Here is a 25,000-nt window from a genome sequence, read left to right on the forward strand (position 1 = left end):
AAGCACAACAGAAGTGGTATGTAACTGAGTTCCTGAGTGCAGGAAGTTTCCAGCTTCCGACTACAAATGGAACGCGCCATAGATGGGACGCCAAAGTCTGCTGCCACCTAGTGGCTGGAGGCTTGAATACGACACAAAACCACAAAACAGTTTAAAATACAGTTTATCTGTGTGGAGTAAAGTAAAGAGAGCAGTTTTAACTCCAGTTTTCCAACCGTGTGTGCATTGTGGGTAAACACACACACACACACACACACACACACTGTGTGTTCTGTTCCATGCACTTCCATGTTCAGAACAAAACACATGGGGAGTGGATTTGGGTCACAGGGCAACAGAGCGGAACACTGCCCTCTGGTGGAGGAGAAGAAAACACCTGGGGTCTGTGAGGCCTCACAACTAGAGGGCAGTGTTGAGACTGAGACGGATCCAGAACTAAACTAAACTAAACTAAACTAAACTAATCAGACGTCAACCCTTTTGGTCGTCGAGTGATCGGTTACAGTGTTCTTGTTTTTCAGAATTAGAACAAGATTTTTCAACATCTTAAATGTGAATATTTCCAGGTTTAAAACAAAGAAATCTTTTAAACGGAATCATTTTTCGTTCCTGGACAAAAACAAAGACATTTGAGAACACCAATAACTCACTCCATGAGGAAAGTAAGAGAAGTCAGACCTTCTGAAGCTTCAGCTCCAGTTTGATTAAAGAAAATCAACATGTTATTGATCATTTCCTGATCGGTGAAGGTGGAGCGTTTCTTTTCTTTGTGGACAAAACAAAGTTTTCAGTCTTTCTTGATTACTTGATTATACACCAGGGGCCTCATGTATAAACCGTGCGTACGCTTGCTTTCACGCACAGACGCCGTGTATACAAATGTACTTGTACTCGAGCTGCGAATATTAAGCTGTGAAACAGTGTTTTAAAATAATATTATTAATGTGTCCACAGTGACAAACTCTACTGAAACACCACGTACGTCTGAACACGTGTGGATAACATCACACACACACACACACTACAAACCTGTGTGTGTGTGTGTGTGTGAGAGACTCACTCGCTTACTTTGAGCAAATCACTGAAATTAATTTTCCACAGATGAATATTTTCTCTATGTGACACAGTGATGTAAATAGACACACAGCTGCTGACATGAACACATGAACACATTTTAAACGCTCCAGTATAAAGTTAAGGACTCATTTGTTCCCATTTTAATCCACACGATAACGAAATAACTACAAAAAAGTTATTCCGCCACCGCTGCGTCTTTCATCGGAAGAGAAAGGCGATGCCGGTGTGCGCTCGTCAGCTGCTGGAGACTCCGCAACACCGGCATCTTCTTCCTCCCTCTTCCTCCTCTTCCTCCCTCCACAGCTTCCACAACACACTCAGTGACAGTAATGAATGGTCACATGGAGTAACTCAGTGAGCTCTGTCTGCTTATTCTTTATTAATATTAATATTAATATGAGAGCAGTCGCTGTGACCCTGACCTTTAGTTCCTTTGTGTTCATCACTAACAACCAAAATAATATATTTTTTTATTTTATTTTTTTATATTGATGCGTTGATCGCACACTTTCCTTCTTTTTCTTTTATTTCCCTCTTTCTTTGCTGCCTCATTTGTCCTTTTTCTTCAGAGACGGTGTTTGTATATTCATGTGTGGGTGGAACAGGGGCGTGGTGTGTTACTCATTCACCTCCGCTCAGTTTCACGTTTGATGGGATGTAGAAAGAAAAGTTACGCAGGACTTGGCGTACGCACGGTTTTATAAATCTGACATTTTCTTGTACTTTTCAATTGTGTGTGTACGCCGTCTTTTAGTATGAAAGCTGCGCACTCTTTCATTCATGAGGCTCCTGGTTTTCTGATTTCTCAGCCTCCTAAAGTGTGACTATTTCCTGAGAAATCACTCAAACTGACTCATGTTTGGTTGGGAACTCATGCATATTTCCAACACTGAGGGAGACTTTTCAACACTTTCTGACACTTTGTGGCCCATTGAATTAGTATGTTGAGAAAATAATCAGCAGATGAATCAATTATGACTGGACACTTAAAGCTCCTCCTCTCAGGCAATGACAATTTCACACCATTTTACCGTCTCGTGAATGACGTGAAGTGTAAGTATAACATAGTCTAACGCGCAGCACTCGACTGAAGAGGTGGTTTGTACCTTTGAGGATGAGCCGAGATTTCTCCGTGGTCTGTGCAGCCGAGGCTCTGCTCACACCGGCAGCCGCCATGACATCACAGCTCTGAAACAAACACAGACGTTCGTAAATACAACACAGGCGTACGCAGGGATGTGGCGCTCTAATTAAATTCATCATTCCTATGTTTATTTTACCCATTTATCCGACTTTCAACACAAATTGAAGCCAATTATTAATCTGTCCAAATTTCACATGAAAACAATAATATATATATATATATATATATATATATATATATATATATATATATATATATATACAGTGTTGTAATGTCATAAAGTACAAATACTTTGTTTCTGGACTTAAGTAAAAAATTCACCTATCTGTACTTTACTTTATATTTTATTGTTTTATAATTATATACATTTATATTTCTGGCATCTTGTACTTTTACTCCACGACATTTCCTCTAACTCTCTTTGTTACTCATGACTGCCAAATAAAATCCCAAGAAGAAGAGTTGGTATTATGGTCTGTATTCAAACAGAGCTTTTCTAGTCTTGATGAGCTGCTTTAGCACTACAGTTTTCACGCAATCGATTATTAATCAATTACTTAATGAATTGTCGACTATTTTGGTTATCAATTAATCAGTCCGGGTGTTTTTAAGGAATCAAAGCAAATTTTCTAATTTGTCAGCTTCTTAAATATCAGACATCTAAAATATATGGGAATAATATATATTCCCTAATATATATATATATATATATGGGAATTACTGATCCTGGGCTCATGTGTCGATCAGAGTCGTGGTTTAAGGCAGTTACCGGCAAGTACATGTGGTCCGGGGCCAATGTTTTTGTAAGCAATTTTATATATTAACGCTAAAACATCATTCCTTCATCAGACAAAGTTCCTTAAAAGTCTTCAACCCTGTTGTCTTTAATCAGCAGCTCGTTACAATTTGAAGAATTACTGCTGCTTCTTCTTCGAGCCAAACATATGCAAGTCGTTACTTCTCAAACCTGGCCGTCTCCGTGACAACAGCAGTGTTTTTATTTTAAGTTGACTGTCAATTCCAGCTACAACATCCATTTTTTTTCAGAAAAAAAGTTCTGAACTCTAATAATTTAAGATCAGATTTGTTAAATGGTCTGCCGGGCCCAGATACTGATGCTGGTGGGCCACCAATTGCTGACCAGTGGTTTAATGAAGGTTTTGGTGTGGACCTCAAGAGGATTTTTCAGGTTTTAAACTGGGGCCCCCAGTGGGTTCTCATCTTGTTATCGCTGCAACAATGTCTGATGAAGAGGAGGAGGATATCATCATCATCATCATCATCAGACTCAGGGACACAAAGTCCCCAGTGATACAGCACTGATAAGCCCATATACACAGTTAATATAGTTACTGATTAAACTCCGTGATTCGTTCCACTTCCTTAAAACAGGCGTTTTCTCACAAACATCACGAATCCGCTTTCGTTCGCTGCTGCGCATTAAACACAAACACGGAAGATGAACAAGGCTTTTGGAACCATCACTGACAAGCCAACTATGTCAACACTCGCACTTCCGATCAATGTTGTATTTCACATTAAAATTCGCGCGATAAAATATGTGTCGATCACAGAACGACAACGAATATGTGGCGCGTGAAGACATGTGTGTGTCAAACGTGAAGCTAATGCCAACAATACTACACAACTCAATGAAAGATTAAACATTTAAAAATACGTCTCTGCTTTTCCAGTGAGCTCTTGTTTTGGAGGTTAAGTCGTGAAACTTCCTGTGCGCGTATGCGCTAACTGTGGCGAGCTTGACCTGAGAGGACGCTAACCGTTAGCATCGAGGTTGGCAGGGACATCTCGTCAAAAGGACGCGTCCGTGAAAGCCGCTCTGTGCGGCGGACAGTGACAGAAGCGGCGCCGACGGTTTCGCGGTTCGCGTCAGAGGCGACGACACCGCTGACACGACGACAGAGCGGCTTTCATGTCTCCTTTCCTCCTACCTTTGTCAGCTGCGCTCCGCTGCTGTCGCTAACCAACTTTCATTTCCGCCTCACTGACGATACCACGTGACCCCTCCCCCTTCTCATGGCATAGAGGATTGTGGGTAATAAACTGTGGCAATAATTGATTTGAGTTTCTGTTGTTGTTTTCTTCAAAAAATGCTTTATTGTATTGTATTAGTATGCAAATACACAATTATAAAACAAAAGCATTCAAAAAAAAACTCTATAATTGTATACACAACAAAAATAAAGTATTTAACAAGAGAAATACAAAATGTAATGTTTTTTTTATTGTACAGTCATACATTGAAGAGACAAAAAAAATATTGTCAATATAAATATAATATATATATATTGTATTATATATAATATTATATAATATAACATTTGGTTAGTATAGTAGCTAAATTAGTTAAATAGAATTGTGAATTGATGAACCTTTCTAGCAACATCTGTGAATCCAAAAGATACATCTTTCCATAACATCGAGGATTTGGGGTAAATATGATCAACTATAAATCGTGGAAGTTTCCTCGAATAATTGATTTGAGTTGATGGAGACAAGCTCTTGGAAATTACAACTGGCTTCCACTACTACAACTACTACTAATAATTATTATTAATATCATGGACCAATAGGTACAATATCACATTTTTGAGGTATTAAACGTAGGTGAAAATGGCATGCAAATCAGAACTGGTGAAATATGTGAAAATATAAGGGAAAATACATGAAAGTGAAACAAAATAGCTCAGTGGCGCCTCCTAAGGTGAAACCCGGAAGTACTAAGAAGAAAGTTAGTTTCACAACAGTTGGTGGAAACATGTCACAGATTAAGACGAACAAAAAGTCCATCGGGACCATGACCTCGACTCCACGGGAAGTTGGTCATTTTGAATTTGGCGTCAAATCAATTACTTTCCCATTTTGAACAAATATTATTAGGGACTTGTTAGGGATTTGTTGTGAAGGTCCCGCAGTCTTTCCGGTCCGCAACGGAAGTAAGTTTGTCTTCTCGTGATGGCTCCGTAACAGACGAGTTTGCGCTAGTATGTGATTAATGTGACGTCCAGAGCGTTTAAAAAGGACTCGTTCCTCTACGCTGGCTCCGGTTTAACATGGTGAACGCGGATGAAATCGCAAAGTTGTGCTACGGGCGTTTCGATGAGCTTCCCCGGCGAGGGAAGCCTGAGGCGGGCAGAGAGTGGACTCTGCTGGCCGCTGTGGTCAAAGTCAGCCCCGGTGCTCAGTCTGACACAGGTTAGACACACAAGGAGTCAAATATCACTCATTATATTATATCACTACTGACCTTACTGAGTCACTTATTATGTTAACGTCTTGTTCTGAAATTAAATTCAGAGTCTTTATTCTGAGATATTTATTTAATATTCTGAGAGGTCGTCAATTGAGAATATTTAAGTAATTTCGAGATACTACGTCATTCTTGATGTATTAAATCACAGTTTTAGGATAGTTTTGTCGTTGTTTTGAGATATTGAGTCACAATTTCTATATACTTAGTCATTATCTTGAGAAATTAAGTCATCATTTTAAATATTTAATCATCATTTTGTGTTACTAAGTGATTATTTTGAGATACTAAGTCATTATTTATGAGATGCAAAATCGTCAATTTGAGATACTAAGTCATTCTTGTGAGATATTCTGAGTTCTAACTAATTATTTTGGGATTATATGTCACGATTTTGACATGCAACGTCATTTTAAATATTTAATCATCATTTTCAGATACAAAGTCATTATTCTGAGATATTAAGTTGTCAATTTAAAATATTCAATCATTATTTTGAGATACTAAGTGATTATTTTGAGATACTAAGTCATTATTTATGAGATGCAAAATCGTCAATTTGAGATACTAAGTCATTCTTGTGAGATATTCTGAGTTCTAACTAATTATTTTGGGATTATATGTCACGATTTTGACATGCAACGTCATTTTAAATATTTAATCATCATTTTCAGATACAAAGTCATTATTCTGAGATATTAAGTTGTCAATTTAAAATATTCAATCATTATTTTGAGATACTAAGTGATTATTTTGAGATACTAAGTCATTATTTATGAGATGCAAAATCGTCAATTTGAGATACTAAGTCATTCTTGTGAGATATTCTGAGTTCTAACTAATTATTTTGGGATTATATGTCACGATTTTGACATGCAACGTCATTTTAAATATTTAATCATCATTTTGAGATACTAAGTGATTATTTTGAGGTGGTCATTCAATGTGTCCAATCGGCCTCATCCCCAAATTTGCATGTTTTTGGAGGAAACTGGAGAAAAAGTCACACGGGGAGAACATGCTAACTCCATGCAGAAAGACCCTTGTTCTGTCTGGGTTGTGAATGCAGGTATTTTTGCTGCAAAGGATTCTTTTAGGATAAATTTATAATAAATGTAATTTAATATCTCAGTCAGCAGGTGGCACCCCAACGTTAATGATGTCTTACTGGTTTCTGACCAGCTTCCACTTCACAGAGTAACAGAAACAACAACAAAGAGTGAAACGAAAAACTTTATTATTAAAATCACGAGTTGGATAATGTTTCTGCTTTGTGCTGTAAATGAAAAGTTCACTGTTCAACAAGCCGCCCTGTTGTTGTCCGTTGTGTCGCGTTTGATGTTGGTGCAGCGGTACCGCATCACGCTCTGTATCTCGTTGACACGGCCATCGGGAACAGTGTGCACCCCGTCTACCAAGTAAAGGTACTGTTCTGTCCAAACACAAGCCTGACAGAGGGCTTTACTGTTCCGTACTGTTCCAAACCAAACTGTACCATGATGGAAACGTTAGTAGTGTTAGCAACTCCTGCCATTAAGTCGGCCATGACAGTTCCTGCTCTGTGAACTGTGTTAAAACAACATGTGTGTATGTGTGTGTAGCTTTAGAGCATTTCCGCTGATCCTGAGCTAAACACGCACAGAGCTAGTTTCAAAATTAAAAGGAAAGAAAGTGATACGATGTGGGCGTGGCCTGGTGACATGACTGCTGATGTGCAGTAAAGAGTGGAAGATCCCAAGTTGTGTTCTCTCAGGTGACTCACTTACAAATCAATTTGTGTCTAAAGCAGCATACCGCCGTCGCTCCTGTGCCGTCTCTCGATGATGATGTCATTAACGATGACTGGGTTGCTCTGTTTTGGTGGCTAACCAGCTGAACTGGTACTCTTCCTGTGGCACCAGCAGATCTATGTCCAGCTTCTCTTGTTCTTCCTCGCTATCAACCGTCCTGTACCCCAACAGCAACATGGCTTCTTTACACACTTCCTGGACACGTTTGACCTTGCTGTGCGGCAGCATGGTGCGCCACGCCCTGGAGACGTCAACAGCGTTCCGTGAAGTGATTTTAAAGGCGTCCAGCTTGGAGCCCTTGCCGTTTCCATTGGTCATTTTGTAGATCCATTCCTTCAGCTCTGTGGTCATCTCCAGACCCAGGAAATTATATAAAGAGGTGATTTCCTTGAGTGGGTCTTGTGCCATGTCCTCGTAGCGAACCATTCTGTAGCGGTCTTCCAGAAACGGAGGGGTGTTTACTGTGGCCCTCTCATTGATGCGAACATGGCTGCGACAGATCTCCTGAATGGCTTCGTACTCCACCTCACCTGCTGGTACTTGTCTGTGCTCCAAAAGGACAGCACTATCGTGAGCCAAAATCCAGCCAGACTCCTCTCTAGACCGGAATACAGCCCGTGGGTCTCGGATCAGATGGATGATGCGCAGATCCAGGTTTGGGTCCTGAAAAAGAGGGTAGAGGGATTCCAGCTCAAAGAATCGTACAGTTTTTAACACCACGTGACTGTAGGTGCCGCAGGCTTGCTCTGCCCCCTGCAAGCCTTGGACGTTGCACTTCTTTGCACAGAGAGTCTGGTTGCTAATCTGGTTGCGTGGTGTAAGGGAACAGGCCGGTGGGGAGCACAGTGCTCGACTCACAATCCACCTGAACAAGGAGGCAAGTTGAGGATGCTCTGGCATGTACGAGTCCATGACAGAGAAGTCACACTGAAATAAGCTACGGAACAAATCCCTCAACGCCATCCGCAGTGAGCGCATCCCAGATTTGGGATGTTTGGTCCAGACGTGAAAACCAGGCTCCATAAGGTAGAAGACAGACGGGTGCTGGCTGAACACCTGACCCATGAACGATGAACCTGATCTCCAGGACGACAGCAGCAGAACGTGAACCTTCTTGTCAGAGGGGGTGGAGCCACAGGGAGAGAGCTGGAGGTACCAACTGCAGAACAACACCATGACGACAGCCTGCAGGACCACCACGAAGATCATGGTACTAAAACTGACTCTGGAGCGAAACATCGTGGCTGCCGTTCACTGACGGTATTTGAAGCTTGAACTTCCCTTTCACGACTTCTGTAGAGCGATGCGTTATGTCTGGAGGAGTAAGAAAGAAAAACACAGAGGAATGTTACGTTTAACAGGAAATTCCTTTTTTACGAAATGCAATTTTGATACACCTGATTTTCAGATCAACACATTTGTACAGAGGCGTATTTTAAAAAGGCTTTTTTATGAGATCTTTATTCGAGTCTGTTTTTACGAGATATTTTTTTCAGCCTCTGTTTTTTACATGATCCCTTTTCAAGTCTGTTTTTAAGAGATTTTTTTTCAGGGTCTATTTTACAAGATCATTTTTCGAGTCTGTTTTTACGAGATATTTTTTTCAGGCTCTGTTTTTACAAGATCGCTCTTCAAGTCTGTTTTTACGAGATATTTTTTTCAGGCTCTGTTTTTACAAGATCGCTCTTCAAGTCTGTTTTTACGAGATATTTTTCCAGGCTCTGTCTTTACAAGATCGCTTTTCAAGTCTGTTTTTACGAGATATTTTTTCAGGCTCTGTTTTTACAAGATCGCTTTTCAAGTCTGTTTTTACGAGATATTTTTTTCAGGCTCTGTTTTTACAAGATCCCCTTTCAAGTCTGTTTTTACGAGATATTTTTTCAGGCTCTGTTTTTACAAGATCGCTTTTCAAGTCTGTTTTTACGAGATATTTTTTCAGGCTCTGTTTTTACAAGATCGCTTTTCAAGTCTGTTTTTACGAGATATTTTTTTCAGGCTCTGTTTTTACAAGATCCCCTTTCAAGTCTGTTTTTACGAGATATTTTTTCAGGCTCTGTCTTTACAGGATCGCTTTTCAAGTCTGTTTTTACGAGATATTTTTTCAGGCTCTGTTTTTACAAGATCGCTCTTCAAGTCTGTTTTTACGAGAATTTTTTTTCAGGCTCTGTTTTTACAAGATCCCCTTTCAAGTCTGTTTTTACGAGATATTTTTTCAGGCTCTGTTTTTACAAGATCCCCTTTCAAGTCTGTTTTTACGAGATATTTTTTCAGGCTCTGTTTTTACAAGATCGCTCTTCAAGTCTGTTTTTACGAGATATTTTTTTCAGGCTCTGTCTTTACAGGATCGCTTTTCAAGTCTTTTTTTACTTCTCAACGCATGGTTGCAATACACTTTGGTAGACCAAGATGGTTCTGGCTCCTGAGTGACTCCCCCTGTGGATCCAGCATTTTTAATAATCTCCTCATTGTTTCCTGTGTCACAACGTTGTCAGCCTGTCTGCATCGTTTTATCCAATCCAATCCAACTTTATTTGTTAAGCACTTTAAACAAACCACAATGGACCAAAGTGCTGTACAGAATAAATAAAAGGCATTATACATAAAAGGTTCAAATGAGATAAAACGGCTTAAAATAAATTAGAATCATAAAACACAATAAGAATTAGCAGCCATACAATAAATTCTGTTCAAATTAAAATATGTAAAATAAATAAAAACCAAACGTCTCATGAGGTTTCAAAGGCCAAAGAGAAAAGGTGGGTTTTAAGAAGGGATTTAAAAACAGACAAGGACGAGGCCTGTCTTATGCGCAGTGGCAGATCGTTCCAAAGTTTTGGAGCTGCGACAGCGAAAGCACGATCCCCTCTGAGCTTCCGCTTAGTTTTAGGCACACTCAGGAGCAGCTGATCAGCTGACCTGAGAGAGCGAGCGGGTGAGTATGGATGTAAAAGCTCAGAGAGGTAGGGCGGGGCAAGACCATTCAGGGATTTAAAAACAAATAAAATCATTTTAAAATCGATCCTGAAATGTATGGGCAGCCAGTGGAGTGAAGCTAAAATGGGGGAAATGTGCTCAAATTTACGTGTGCCAGTTAAAAGACGTGTGGCAGCGTTTTGTACCATCTGAAGACGGGCAACGGAGGACGCACTAACCCCCACATAAAGCGAATTGCAGTAATCCAGCCGAGTGGTGACAAAGGCGTGAATGACTATTTCAAAATGCTGCCTCGAGAGAATTGGCTTTATTTTGGCCAGCTGCCTCAGTTGAAAAAAGCTGGATTTAACAACAGACCTGATCTGGTTGTCAAACTTCAGATCAGAGTCGATTTTATCCCCCAGGTTTGTGGTAGTGTGTTTTAAAAGCGGTGCCAAGCAGCCCAGATCTACTTGGGGGGTCCCAGTGGTGCCACCAAACACCATCACTTCAGTCTTTTTGTCATTAAAACTTAAAAAGTTCAGAGTCATCCAGGCCTTTATGTCATCAAGACACTGAAGTAAAATTTTAAAAGAGTTAACTTCGTTCTTCTTAATAGGCATGTAGATTTGACTGTCATCTGCATAGCAATGGAACGAGATGCCATACTTTCTAAGAATGGAGCCAAGTGGGAGCAGATATAGAGAGAAAAGAAGGGGGCCCAGAACTGAGCCCTGTGGGACCCCGCAGGTAAGAGGAGCCGAGGAGGATGTCGAGTCACCGAGGCTGACACAGAAAGTTCGATCAGCCAAGTATGACCTGAACCACTCCAAAGCTGTGCCCCTGATGCCCACCTGCTCCTCCAGACGTGAGATCAGGATCTCGTGATCCACTGTATCAAAATGTGTTATGTCCATGAAGCATGCCGTATTTACTCAAATGATCTTGAAGAAACATCACAATCTCCAGCAGATCCCAGTGTTCATTCTGTCTGAACAACCGCAAATCCTGAGGTGCCTGCGCAAAGGCAACAAACTAATAACAATTCCATCAATATTACTTACTCTGCTTCTATCTCATTCACTCATTAAGTTATTTTAGGTGAATGCAATACGCTTCTGTACATTTGACCATGTGTCGATCAACAATTTAAATTCACCACTATACAACAACAGGATGAAGACTAACCTGAGTAGCAGCTCGTCTTTGGTGATGAGTCTGATGGAGGTTGTGTTGGAAAAAAAGATGTGAAACTTCAGAGCAAGGCACTCCACGTTCAGCTGCTCAACAAATATCCTTAACCCGTTGCCACATCCTCTTTGTTTTGGGGATTGGAGGGTGGAGGCTGAGTAAATATATTTATGTATATGTAATATGTAAATATTTGTCCATATAAGAGAAAGTCGTCTCGAGGATTATGGACGCCACCAAAGCAAAGGTAGATTATAGACTGAGATTCTCACCCAAGCCTAAAATTCTGATCCAGGATTTAGATTCTGACCCAGGCTAAGATTCTGACCTAGGCCTAAGCTTCTGACCCAGGCTAAGATTCTGACCTAGGCCTAAGATTCTGGTCCAGGATTTAGATTCTGCAGGCAGCCCTGTGGGTTGTTGTTGGGTTTTTTTTGGCGTAGCTTCTCCTGGGACTCTCATGTGGAGGATAACGTGGTAGAAGATGGATGGATTATTATTAATAATATTATAAAAGCCTCAGTATTTTTGCTGTGGCTCATTATTCATACGCGGGTGTGTCTTGAGAAGAAATATAATGACTATTTACACAAAGACAATATTCCTATAGACACAGTGCGTACACTCATGGGCGTGTGGAGGCTTAAATAATATTAATGAGTGCAGTTCACGCAACTCAGGCCTCATGTGACGCAGGTTCAATTCAATTCAATTCAATTTTATTTGTATAGCGCCAAATCATAACATACATTATCTCAGGGCACTGTACATAGACAACATCAAAGAGAGCAGAGAACCCCAACAGTTCACACAATGAGCAAGCACTAGGCATCAGTGGAGAGAAAAAACTCCCTCTTAACAGGAAGAAATCTCTGGCAGAACCAGGCTCAGAAATGTGCAGTCATCTGCCTCGACCGGTTGGGGTGAAAGGAAAATCGGGGACAGAGGAGAGGTGGAGGACAGAAAGGGGAGGGGGGAGAGAAAGGACAAGAGGGAGATGAGGTAGAGACAGAAGAGAGAGAGAGAGACCAGGAGCAGATACACAACAACTGTATCAAGTTACAAGTTAATACAGTCAATGATATCGACTTTTTAATTATAGCACAATAATAATGGTGATGATGTGGGTAGCCTCGAAAACTGGATCTTGGTCCCGCAACCTGCATGATGAGAATACAGAGAGAGAGAGAGAGAGGGAAGGAAGGAAATACACAAACTAGGGAGAGAAAGAGACAAGGTTAATGACATATAAAAAGTCAAAATCATACCCTGAGTGTGAGAGAGTGAATGTGCGTGCACCACAGATAAAAAATCCCCCAGCAGTCTAGTTCTATAGCAGCATAACTAAGAGCTGGTCCAGGTTTCCCTGAACCAGCTCTAACTATAAGCTTTATCAAAAAGGAAAGTTTTAAGTTTAACTTTAAATACAGAGAGAGTGTCCGCCTCCCGAACTATCATTGGGAGCTGGTTCCACAGGAGAGGAGCCTGGTAACTAAAGGCTCTGCCTCCCATTCTGCTCTTGCAGACTCTAGGAACCACAAGTAAGCCTGTATTTTGTGACCTAAGTGGTCTATTAGGGCGATAAGGTAAGACTAAGTTTTTCAGGTATGAAGGGGCGTGACCATTAAGTGCTTTGTACGTGAGGAGGAGGACTTTAAATTGAATTCTAAACTGTGGGTGGAGCCAGTGTAGAGAAGCTAACACTGGAGTTATATGGTCTCTCTTTCTAGTTCCTGTCAGAACTCGTGCTGCAGCATTTTGAATTAACTGAAGGGTTCTAACAGACTTGTTGGAACATCCTGATAATAAGGAGTTACAGTAATCTAATCTAGATGTAACAAAAGCATGAACTAGTTTTTCAGCATCCCGTAAAGACAGAATGTTTCTAATTTTCTTAATGTTCCGCAGGTGGAAGAAGGCTGTTCTGGAAATTAGTTTAATGTGTGAGTCAAATGACATTTCCTGGTCAAAAGTAACTCCAAGGTTCCTCACAGTGGAACTGGAAGCCAGGGTGATGTCATCTAAAGTGACAATGTGATCGGAAAGTTTTTCTCTGAGGTGTTTAGGGCCGAGTATAATGACCTCAGTTTTTTCTGAGTTTAAGAGTAGAAAGTTACAGGTCATCCAGGACTTAATGTCTCTGAGACATTCCTGGAGTTGAACAACCTGATTTATTTCATCCGGCCTCATTGATAAATAAAGCTGTGTGTCATCTGCATAACAATGAAAATGTATGTTGTGCTTCCTAATAATGTTCCCTAGAGGAAGCATATATAAGGTAAAAAGTATAGGCCCAAGCACTGAGCCTTGTGGAACTCCACAATTAACTTTAGTTTGTAGTGAGGCTTTATCATTAACATGAACAAACTGGAATCTATCAGATAAGTATGATTTAAACCAGCAGAGGGCAGCACCTGTGATACCAAGAGTCTGCTCCAGTCTCTGCAGTAGAATATTATGATCAATGGTGTCAAATGCAGCACTAAGATCTAACAGGACAAGTAAAGAGACTAGACCATTATCTGAAGCCAAGAGAAGATCATTACTAACTTTAACTAGTGCTGTTTCTGTGCTATGGTTTAATCTAAAACCTGACTGAAAATCTTCAAACAGGCCATTAATGCGCAAATATTCACATAGTTGATTAGCAACTACTTTTTCTAAGATTTTAGAAACAAAGGGAAGATTAGATATAGGTCGGTAGTTAGCTAAAATGTCTGGGTCAAGGGTCGCTTTTTTGAGAAGGGGTTTAATAACTGCTATTTTAAACGTTTGGGGCACATATCCAGTTAATAAGGATAGATTAATTTGAGTTAATATAGAGCTGTTAATTAAAGGAAAGACATCTTTAAACAGTTTGGTGGAGATAGGATCTAACTGACAGGTTGATGGCTTAGATGATGAAACTAATGATGTTAACTCAGGGAGATCTATAGGGGAGAAACTGTCTAAATGTGCACCTGGTGCTTCTAAAGCTCTTGTGCTAAAAGATGAGTCAGTCCCAATATGAGGGAGGAGATGATCAATATTTATTCTAATTGATGTTATTTTATTCACAAAAAAGTTCATAAAGTCATCACTGCTCAGTGTTAAAGGAATAGATGGTTCAGTGGAGCTGTGGCTCTGTGTCAGCCTGGCTACAGTGCTGAAAAGAAATCTATGATTATTCTTATTTTCTTCAATTAGAGAAGAATAATAGGCAGCTCTAGCTTTGTGTAGGGCTTTTTTGTAAGCTACAAAACCATCTTTCCAGGCTATATAAAATTCCTCTAGGTTATTGGAACGCCATTTTCTTTCTAATCTACGTAACCCCTGTTTAAGAGCACGAGTATTGGAGTTAAACCATGGTGCTCGTCTCATCTGATTCACCACCTTCTTTTTCAGAGGGGCAACACAATCTAATGTAGTACGCAGTGAGGCTGCTGTACTATCAACAAGGTTATCTATGAGGGCGGGAGTAAAATCACAAACGGTACCTTCAGATGTACTGACATATGGCACCGAGTTAAATAAAGGTTGCACTGTCTCTTTGAATGTATTAATATTATTATCAGACAGTATTTCTTATTTATGTTATTGTAGTTCATTATTGTACAATTAAATGTGAGTAAATAATGATCAGTAAGGAGAGGGTTTTGAGGAACTATGTTTAAGTTATCAATATCAATACCATAAGTTAAAACAAGGTCGAGGGTGACGCAGGTGAACATTGTTCTGTGTAACCTTTCTCCTGGTAATCGAAGCGAGTCCCCCGGACTATCCAGGTGTGAACCTGCCCAACAGACTGCCGGCCACTGATTGGTCAGAGAGTGTCATCACTGGCAGAGCCATGAGCATGACGTCCGACATAAGAATCAAAGCTAACAATGTCTAAATATAGATCAGTTAAAAAGACTTAAAAATCTACTTATAATTCTAAATCCCACTGATTGGTCGTTGTCGTGTGACTGTTGTGGTGTAACTGTTGTGTGACTGTTGTGTAACTGTTGTGTAACTGTCGTGTAACTGTTGTGTAACTGTTGTTTCTGTTTCCATCTGATGCTCCATTCTAATTTGATCTAATAGAAGTAAAAGCTCCTTGTGCTGCTCATACGTGAGGCAGCTAGTTTGGACCGCAGGAGGAGGAGGAGGAGGAGGTTCCAAATCGACAGGCAACAGCAAGCGCGGCCTTGATAACAAGTCGCATAAGTTCCTTAGTCTTTTTATCAGAGCTGGTCAAAGCAATTTCATGGCGCTCCGCCACTAACAATAGCTGTTCCTTCATAAACTAAACTTTAATGTCTCCACCTAGGGAGCATTGACACAGTCATCAATCACAGCGTATTCCAACAGTTTACCAACTGAAGGCAATCAGATTAAGCTGCACAGTAAATAGGCTCGCGAGCATCCAGTATTTATAAAGACTCTGTTGGGTTGTTACACACCTGAAACCAGCAGGAGCAACAAGCTCCAGACTGAAGCAACCTGAAGCTCCCGAGACGACTGCAGCGTTTGAACAACGTTCATATTTGTGTGCTTTCGTGATTTTAAGTCAGAACTTTGAGGAAGTCATTGCTTTGTTTTTGAACAGGATCTCATTTCTGTTTCCTTTCACAGTGAAGACTGAGGTTGTTTCCATGGGAACCGGCACCAAATGTATTGGACAGACAAACATGAGTCCTAATGGTGATTTTAAACGTACTCAGCATTTGTCTCTGTCTCTCGTCTCTTGTTCACCCACACTCTGTCGTCTGTGTTTATTATGGTCTGTTTGTCTTTGTCGTCTCGCAGGTGACGTCCTCAATGACAGTCATGCAGAGGTCATCGCCCGGAGAGGATGTGTCAGGTGTGTGTGTGTGTGTGTGTGTGTGTGTGTGCGTATATCTGCGCGTGTGTGTATCTATGTACATAAATAAAGCTTTATTTGTATAGCAATTTACAAAGTGTGTGTGTGTGTGCGTGCGCGTGTGCGTGTGCGTGCGTGCATTGCGCGCGTGTGTGTGCGTGTGTGTGTGTGTGCGTGTGTAGGTACCTGATGCAGGAGCTGTACAGAGCGGTCAGCTGTGGTGACAGCTCAGTGTTCTGTGTGTCTGAAGAGCAGCAGGGGAAGTGGAAGCTTCAGCCTGGAGTTTCCTTCCTCTTCTTCACCAGTCACACTCCCTGTGAGTCCACCTGAGTCCACCTGAGTCCACCTGAGTCCACCTGAGTCCACCTGAGTCCACCTGAGTCCACCTGCACCCTCAATCATCACCTACACACACACTAACGTTCCCTGATCCAAATACTGTTTAAAATCTGAACTATAAACACCACCTTTGTAGATCATGATGTGAAACTTTCTCTACATTTCTAGGTGGTGACGCCTCCATCATCCCCATGACTGACAGCCAGTCTCAGCCCCGCCCCCCTGTCCCATCTGTAAATGCTAATAAAGGGAATGAGTCAGGACAAGACTGCAAAAGAAAAGCTGAGGAACCAAGTGAAGGTCAAAAGACCAAGCTGCTGTGTCTGGAGGGACAAGGGATGTCTGAAGAGGGAGACTTTAAGCACACCTTGTCCCAGTGTCCCTCCACAGAAACTGTCTCACATGCTTCAGCACAGCTGGAGATAAAACCTGGACTCCACTGCGACGGTGCTGGACTGTGTCCACAGCTCTCTGACGTCCACAGGACAGGAGCAAAGTGTGTCCCCGGCGGCCCCGCCGACCCTCTGCGACCCGGGGACGGCTACCACAGCGCGGGTTTGCTGCGAGTGAAACCTGGACGAGGTGAACCCACTCAGTCCCTGTCCTGCAGTGATAAGCTCGCTCGCTGGACTGTGCTGGGCTTCCAGGGTGCACTGCTGTCCCACTACCTACAGGAGGCGCTCTACTTCCGTTTCATGGTGGTGGGGAAGTGTCCGTACAGCAAAGAGGTCATGCACAGAGCTCTGGTCGCAAGGTGAGGAATCACTGCGGTGGTTTTTACGTTAAAATGTAACTGCGGTGGTTTTCTTTTTTTGTTTTGTGAGAGCATTACAATACAGCAATTTCTTTCATTTCAAATAACATACAATGGTATTTCCGCGACTTACAATTGAAATTTCTGTATACAAAACAAGAAACAAAATACAAAAAGTCAAATAAAAGTATAACTGCGGTGGTTTTCACGTTAAAACGTAACTGCGTCGGTTTTTACGTTAAAGCGTAACTGCGGTGGTTTTTACGTTAAAGCGTAACAAAAGCGTAACTGCGGTGGTTTTTTACGTTAAAGCGTAACTGCGGTGGTTTTCACGTTAAAACGTAACTGCGGTGGTTTTCACGTTAAAACGTAACTGCGTCGGTTTTTGCGTTAAAAAGTAACTGTGGTGGTTTTCATGTTAGATAGATATTTGTTAGCATATAGCGATAAAGTTGGCTACGATGGATTGATCGATATTTGCTAGCATTTATAGGTAGATGCTAGTTGGCTAGCATATATACTGCAGATAAATGCTAGTTGGCAAGCATATATACTGCAGATAAATGCTAGTTGGCTAGCATAGATAGTTTACAGTAGTCTCCGTTTCCGACACGCTGCAACTCTTTTACGAATAGAAGATATGAATAGAGATAAAAAAACCAAAATATACATGTAAAGAAAAATAAAATATATAAACATTTATAGAAGAAGGAAGAAAATATGAGAATTAAAATATATTACAATACAGAAATGTAAGGACACACAGAAAGACGTGGACCAGGTCTACACAGAGACCTGCTTTTAGTCAGACTAACTATTTTACTTCATTGAGTGTCTGTCTTTCCTTCTTGTATCCCTGGTTGTATCTTGTCCTTTGTCCCTCACTCTGTGGTCCTCTCATTCTCCTCAGATGTCTCCAGGTGTCAGATCTCCCCGCTGGTTTTTCTGTTTGTCCTCCAGTGCTGCTCCAGTCCACCCTGGAGTTTCCCTTCAGTCAGACCCAGACAGAGTGCCACCACCAGGCGGGTCAGGGACGTGTCTCTCCCTGTGGAGCAGGTAGACTCACTGCACTGATTGTCCATTGTCCTTAAAATCCTTGAAAGTTTGTCAATTTGAAAAAAAGTGAAGTTGATGTTGAGGTCTTTTTAGTCTGCCTTGTTTGTTACATACTGCAGCTTTAAAGAGTCGCTTTCACACACACACACACACACACATCTCATTTGTCCTGCCATGTGTGTTTTTCAGCCATCAGTTGGTGTAATGTCACAGAGCAGCCACTAGATGTCACTGCCAACGGCTACAAACATGGAGTCACTAAGAAGGTGCTGGGCACAGTGAAAGCCAGGTGGAGCCAACACACACACACACACACACACACACACACACACACCTCGACTACAAAAACACATGTTTTCATGTGTTTTCAGCGTCTTAAATGTGAATATAAATAATAAAACATTTTGTCGACCAAACAACTCCATGATGAAAATAAATGCTCGTTAATGTTCCACTCACTTGGTCAGACTGAACAAAGCCTTGTCCCTGAACTTAACCTGATCCTCTGAATTGAGGTTTTGCCTCATGAGGACCAGGCTTTGGTCTCCATAAGGACCACTGGTCCTGACAAGGTCAGTGTTTATGACAAAATAAAAAAAGGTCCTAAAGAAGAAACAAAAGCACACGATTGGCCGTTTCCAGTATGTTATCAGTGTCTGGGAGTGCACTGACAGACGGGGACATCTGTGTGTCCTCAGGTCTCGTCTCTGTAAAGCAGAGCTGTTCCGCTCTTTCCTGTCTCTGGTTTCAGCCACTGAGCCTTCATCACTTCCTGTCTCCCTCAGGTAACAGACAAAAGACTCTTTCACGTCTCACTGTGGCGCGTGTGTGTGCGTGTGCGTGCGTGTGTGTGTGTGTGTGTGGAGAACAGTGTTCTCTCTGTTAGCAGATAAGCTAACCTCTGTGTCAGTGTACATTTCTGCTGCTAATGTGGCGGCGGCGTCGCTAACCCTCCACACCAACACAAACCACTCATCCACTCAAGTCTACGGTGTCTTAAGCACATGTTCACGTCTTTACAACAGGAAACTGACGTTTGTAAACCGCTCACTCTCCCACACCAAAGTCCACAGAGAAGATCAGTGATTTTAACACACACACACACACACACACACACACTGCCGCCTCATCACTGAGTTCAAATATGTTATTCCGTGTTTTCGTGTTTTAAAATCCTTTGTTCAGATTGACCTCAGTGACACAAAGTGACCACACGAGGCAGCAGAGGAGCAGCAGCTCAAATCACTGATTTTCTGTATGAGGGAAAGTCTTTAATGCAGTGGTAATGATTGTGTGTGTGTGTGTGTAGGACAGCACATCTGCACACTTACTGGGAATACAAACAGGCGGCTCGCTCGTACCAGTTCTCCTGGCAGCAGCTCCGCACTCAGGTTTTCCCTCTGTGGCCGCGCAGCGACCGAAACCTCCTGCTGTTCCACTGAACTCCCTCCCTCCTGAAAACACCTGCAGCTCAAAGGTTCCACCTGCGCTCGACCAAAAACAACTCCGCCGGCGCCTCACTCTTTTACTTTCAGACTCCGCCCCCTGGTGTTCAAACTTCATTTCCGTCCAGATGGATTGTTACCATATTCTTAATTAAAGCACATTGTTGAAATCTTTTTATATATGCAAATAAAAGTGTGTTTGCAGAAGGACTCGTTTTTATTCGGCTTAAACAAAATAACAATTATTCAATTCAATGAATGATGTCGTCACCTCGTCTTCATAAAAAGTGTGGGAACCCAACACAAGACTGTTGTGTCCACAGCTGACCAGGGCGAGTGTGTTTGTGTGTCCACAGCTGCAGGACACACGGCGCTGTCCCGCTGCTCCAGCAGGTCGTGACTGTCTCTCCGTGTCCTCAGGCGACACTCGTGTGTGTGTGTGTGTGTGTGTGTGTGTGCGCTTGTGCGTGCTGGAAATTAATTTCCTGTGTCTCGGGTAAATGGACTCATGTCCAGCTGACTCTGGAGAGAGAAACAAGCTGAGTGTGCCTCAGAGCCTGCAGCCACGGGTCAGCCACGGGTCAGGATCAGGATCAGGATTCTTTACGTCCTGTGTGTTGAATGTCGCATCTGAAACACCTTCCCCGATTACTACATTTAATATTTCAGCTTCTTAAATGTGATTTTTTTTTTTCCCTCCATATAAACAAAGAAACTGTCAAAACTGAGTCGTTTCTTTTTGGTTTGTGGACAAAAAAAAACCCTAAGACGTTTGAGGACATCGTCTTTTCCACTTTGGAGAAACACTGATCATCATTTTCTGGACCAAACGACAGATGAATAGATCGTCTACGATCGTCTTTAGAATATATTCACGTCTTTATCTCAAGACTTTTCCAACAGGAAACAGAAGTTTGTAAACCGCTCACTCTCCCTCACCAAAGACATTTGAACTTAGTGATGGAGGCAGCAGTGGATCAACAACTCCTCTGTGCTGTGATGTTAAAATCACTGATTTTCTCTGTGGACTTTGGTGTGGGAGAGTGAGTGGTTTACACACTTTAGTTTCCTGCTGGAAAAAGGTGTAAAACAAAGTTGGACTCCACCCCAGGCTGACTGTACTCAATTCCATTGTAAGTGGCTTTGGATAAAAGCGTCTGCTAAGTGACATGTGATGTAATGTAGTTGTTTAAGTAAGTGTTCAGTGGCTAAAGTGAGACATCAGTACAACCACACTTCAAAAACACCTGAAAAGCCCATGATTCACATGGGCACATGTTTATCATTTGATTTTTTCCCACGTCTGACGAATGCAGAGGTGTAAAGTTCCAGCGTGTTCGGACACACACACACACACACACACACACACACACACACACACACACACACAAAAGAACCCAAACTACTGCTCCACAGCACTCCTAGTGGTCAACAAGACACTGGGACACTTCAGTTTACATTCACCTTTATTGGTCAGGTCATCCAGCTACTTTTCATATGTCTAAAATTCAGTTTAATCATACAACACCGATGACATGAAGTAATTGTCAACATCAATACATGACACTTACGTACATGTTTCATCAGCCGCGTGGTTCACATGTACATGCGTTAGCGTGTGGAAACACACCAGGGGGGGATTCCATCAAGCAGGCTAAAGGCAAAGCCAAGCTTCAATGGCCAAGTCTGGCTAATATGAGTGAGAGGCTGAGATTAGCCCCAACTCAGTAACCATGGAAACTATGACTCTGGCTAAGCCATAACTGTGGCTCAGGTTTCCGTTCCATCAATCTGAGCCTCAACCCTGTTCCACCAAGGTGGCTAATGTGAATGCCAGCCATGTAACCATGGTAACTGATGCTGCCGGGCAAACCTGGTCTGTAGCAGGCTAAAAGTGAAGCTTAGCACCATCTATGATCAAAGAATGTCCAACAGACAGAAACAGAGACACACAACTGTCATGGAATGATAAAATAATATGATAAACATAAACTATATATAATAAAATGTAGTAAAGAAATTATTTATACTAATAATTATATATTATATACAAGTACATGAAAGAACATTATCCCCAAAATAAAATATAATAAAAAATAAGACACAAATAAATACAAAATTAAACTAATTAGCAAAAAAATAAAATAAAAGGAAATTGAGGCATTGAAAATAAAAGATTGATTGATGATTGATTTGCTGTCACCTGCATTCACTTACTGTAATAAGGGTCCTCGTCTCCATTGAATTGCTTGATTTGCTAAATGATTCTAGATAAATAATCAATAGATCTGTCATATGATTATTTCCTATAGAATGATAACCAACATGATGAATATCACTTTCTAACATCACTACTAGGGCTGCCAAAGGATCAAATATGGAGAATTTCACAATAATGCTATTTTAATTATGTTCATATGAATGTCACTTATTAGGGCTGTCTTTTTGTTCTTTGGGGATTTTCCTTTTCATTTTAGGGCTTTGGTTGCATTAATAGGTCCACATAATTGATCAGTTTAAAACAAAAACCATCAAGAAATCATTGGTAGATTATTGTCTACATATATGTTGTCCCTTCTTTGGGATTATGTGGCTGTAATCCTCATATACCTCCATGAGGAGGGTTTGCTCCGCTGCAGAGAACATCTCTGCACGTTCTTTTCCTCTTGCTTTTCGGCATTTTTCACAGTTTCCGCGCTCGACTAGAATGGGCTTTTTATTGTCCCTGTGGGCGTGCACAAGTTGAGGCTTAACAGGTGAGGCTTGACTAAGCGTCAGGTGGAGCCAGCTGATTTCACTTGATGGAACGACTTGGAGCTAGATTGGGAGGTGGAGCTTAGTCAAGCTTCAAGCTAACACCTAAGTCTGGCAATTCTTAGCTACGTTGATGGAATACCCCCCTGGTGTCTGACGCCGCGGCTGCAGGTAAACACAGATCACTTAAATCTTCCCTTAATCCCTTTAGAATACTGTAGGGTTGTTGTGTTTGCTGTATGTATTAAATCCGTAACATGTCTGTCCAGTAGTTGAGCAATAGTGTTGTTTGTATAAGGTATTGACGTGTGCTCTGTCGTCCACACCAAAGTCCACAGAGGAAAATCAGTGATTTTAGCTCGCGGGGACCCATGTGGTCACTTTGTGTCACTGAGGTTAATCTGAATTAAGGGTTTCGCAAAGTAACAAATAAGACATTAGAACTTAGTGATGGAGGCAGCAGTGGATCAGCAGCTCCTGTGTGTGTGTGTGTGTGTGTGTGTGTGATGTTCAAATGGTTCAAAACTGGTTTTCTCTGTGGACTTTGGTGTGGGAGAGTGAGCGGTCCACAAAGTGAAGCCAAAGCTATTCTGAAGGCGTGGAAAACTTGAACTAGATTGTTAAGTGGCTACACTCTGCTTGCTCGTTGGCAGCCATGTTTTCAGAGCAGTAGCTGTCTTATTCGTGTGCCAGCGCCTTGTTTGAAAACACCTGAACTTTTCCCTTTAACGTGACTTCAGTGATTTTCTTCCTGCTGAAGGTCTTGTGTGAGCGTTTGAGCCGCTAACCTCTGGGGCAACGGGACGTCACAGATGTTGAGGTCCTGCATGAAAATGAACTTAAGAGTGAGTGACTTTTCATGACATCACAGGTCTGAGTCCAGGGTGATGTTGATATTTGTGGCATCATGTGAGGAATCACTGAAGACACTGATGCATGACTGTGACTGATCATATGATTACACAGGCTTTTATTCTCTCACTTCAGGTAAACACAAATGTCACGTGACAATCAAACGTACGACAATCACGTTTAACTATAGCACGACGCGTCGCTTTAATCTAGCGGCACGTTCACACCCAACGTTATTACCAACACAACCAGCAACTACTTGCCTGGGGCTAATGCTAATGCTAACTACATTTATAATAAAGTGCAACCAACAGCTTCTGTAAAAAGTCTGTAAATTCAAATATTTCAACTCCAGCGACTGAAGTGAAGGAGTGAAGCAAGTGAATACAACTCGCAACTACTTGCCCAGGGCTAAAGCTAATGCTAACTTTGCTTCAAGTAAAGTAAAACCAACATTTTCTCTCTGTTGACGCAGCGTAACGCAAGAAAACAACAACACACAGAGAGGCTGCTTAGCTGTGGCCATATGGCGTCGACAAAAAAACAAAAAGTTATCACTCGGATTCAAAGAAATTTAAACTCGAGGAACTGAAGTGACGGCGTGAAGCAAGTGGACACAACTCGCAACTACTTCCCCAGGGCTAATGCTAATGCTAACTATGTCCGTCATAAAGTGCAGCAAATGAACTTAAATTCAACCTGAAGTGAAGGAGTAAGGGAAGGAAACGCAACAAGCCACTATTCACATGATGCTAATGCTAACTTGTACAGCTAGTCTGGTCTCGATCCAGATCGAGGTGCTAATTAGCTATTCTGCTACATTGCTGTTAAACAAAAATCATATTTCACATTTGAACTGTAGCGCTTCCATGCCTGACTAATTATATAACTAATAAAAATAATAATCACATCGCGTTAAGTGTGAACGCACCACCAGCGTTTTTATGCTTCATGAGAACTGGCCTTACGTGGGGTCATAATTATTCTTTTGCTTCATGGCAGTGTTACACTTGTGTCACTGTGGCCAAAAAAGTCCAACTTAGAATATCAAGAATGACTTAATCTCAGCCCCGATAAATAAAAGAAATAAACGAAATGTTAACCAGAGTGTTGTGGTAATGCTAAGCTTCATCAGAAATGGGTATTTTTTCAGTATCAAAAATCTGTAAATGACTTTACCAAGTGTGTCGGTGCATTATTTACGTATGAAGAAGTGACGCTGTGACACGGTGTGCACTGTGTGTCTGTGTGTGTCTGTGTGTGCGTGTGTGCGTGTGTGTGGGACCGGTATTCAGTCAAGTATTAACCCCGTGTTGTATAAAAGCTCTCGTAGCCAAAGGTGTTCTCGCCGCTGTACGCCACGTACAGGAATCCGTCCTCGTCCTTCTCCTTGTCGTAGAGTTGGCCCATGGTCAGACTGCAACGACAAAAGCACACGTTCCTCGTCATCTCTCACACGACGATGACCAGTCATCACAACGAGCACAACGTCGCGTCCAAGTCCTGACGGAGAGTGTTTCCGACGGCCCTTTACAACAGTGTGAAGAGAGCGCCCCCGTGAGTTAACTCGCTGTAATGCTGTGTTCACA

At 41.7% G+C, this 25,000-nt stretch overlaps 4 protein-coding genes across 8 annotated transcripts in view; 1 reads left to right on the forward strand and 3 right to left on the reverse strand.

Moving 5' to 3' along the window:
- wwp2 (WW domain containing E3 ubiquitin protein ligase 2) overlaps positions 1 to 4,253 on the reverse strand; it is a 44,199-nt gene extending 39,946 nt beyond the window's left edge. The window contains exons 1-2 of one of the 3 annotated variants that reach the window (XM_058645151.1): positions 4,174 to 4,253; positions 2,184 to 2,265 (exon numbers count right to left, since the gene is read on the reverse strand). In XM_058645151.1, coding sequence (XP_058501134.1) covers positions 2,184 to 2,253 — 70 coding nt within the window. In that variant the 5' untranslated portion in view covers positions 2,254 to 2,265; positions 4,174 to 4,253. The other 2 variants (XM_058645152.1, XM_058645150.1) reach the window with 2 other exon arrangements.
- Positions 4,254 to 4,675: 422 nt separating this feature from the next.
- adat1 (adenosine deaminase tRNA specific 1) lies at positions 4,676 to 20,012 on the forward strand. 3 transcript variants are annotated; one of them, XM_058646272.1, is made up of 9 exons: positions 4,676 to 5,437; positions 15,983 to 16,063; positions 16,157 to 16,211; positions 16,394 to 16,527; positions 16,719 to 17,304; positions 18,215 to 18,360; positions 18,550 to 18,649; positions 19,059 to 19,145; positions 19,670 to 20,012. In XM_058646272.1, exons 1-9 carry the CDS (start codon positions 5,296 to 5,298, stop codon positions 19,800 to 19,802), a joined length of 1,464 nt encoding a protein of 487 aa, XP_058502255.1. In that variant the 5' UTR covers positions 4,676 to 5,295; the 3' UTR covers positions 19,803 to 20,012. The 3 variants fall into 3 exon arrangements, with proteins under 3 accessions (XP_058502255.1, XP_058502256.1, XP_058502257.1); XM_058646273.1 differs by having other exon boundaries at positions 4,680 to 5,437; positions 15,983 to 16,051; XM_058646274.1 differs by lacking the exon at positions 4,676 to 5,437 and adding an exon at positions 8,488 to 8,542.
- Positions 6,751 to 11,473, reverse strand: LOC131470443 (carbohydrate sulfotransferase 6-like). Its single transcript, XM_058646275.1, has 2 exons — positions 11,384 to 11,473; positions 6,751 to 8,596 (listed from the first exon to the last, which is right to left on the reverse strand). The coding sequence occupies exon 2, from the start codon at positions 8,519 to 8,521 to the stop codon at positions 7,325 to 7,327; it is 1,197 nt and encodes a 398-aa protein (XP_058502258.1). The 5' UTR covers positions 8,522 to 8,596; positions 11,384 to 11,473; the 3' UTR covers positions 6,751 to 7,324.
- Positions 20,013 to 21,253: 1,241 nt separating the features above from the next.
- Positions 21,254 to 25,000, reverse strand: part of gabarapl2 (GABA(A) receptor-associated protein like 2) — a 9,971-nt gene continuing 6,224 nt past the window's right edge. Inside the window, exon 5 of the mRNA XM_058646277.1 lies at positions 21,254 to 24,828. Within this exon, the coding sequence (XP_058502260.1) occupies positions 24,714 to 24,828 (115 nt within the window). The 3' untranslated portion in view covers positions 21,254 to 24,713. The remainder of the gene's footprint in view (positions 24,829 to 25,000) is intronic.

Source organism: Solea solea, chromosome 12 (genome assembly GCF_958295425.1).
Source record: "Solea solea chromosome 12, fSolSol10.1, whole genome shotgun sequence".
Classification (NCBI taxonomy): Eukaryota; Metazoa; Chordata; class Actinopteri; order Pleuronectiformes; family Soleidae; genus Solea; species Solea solea.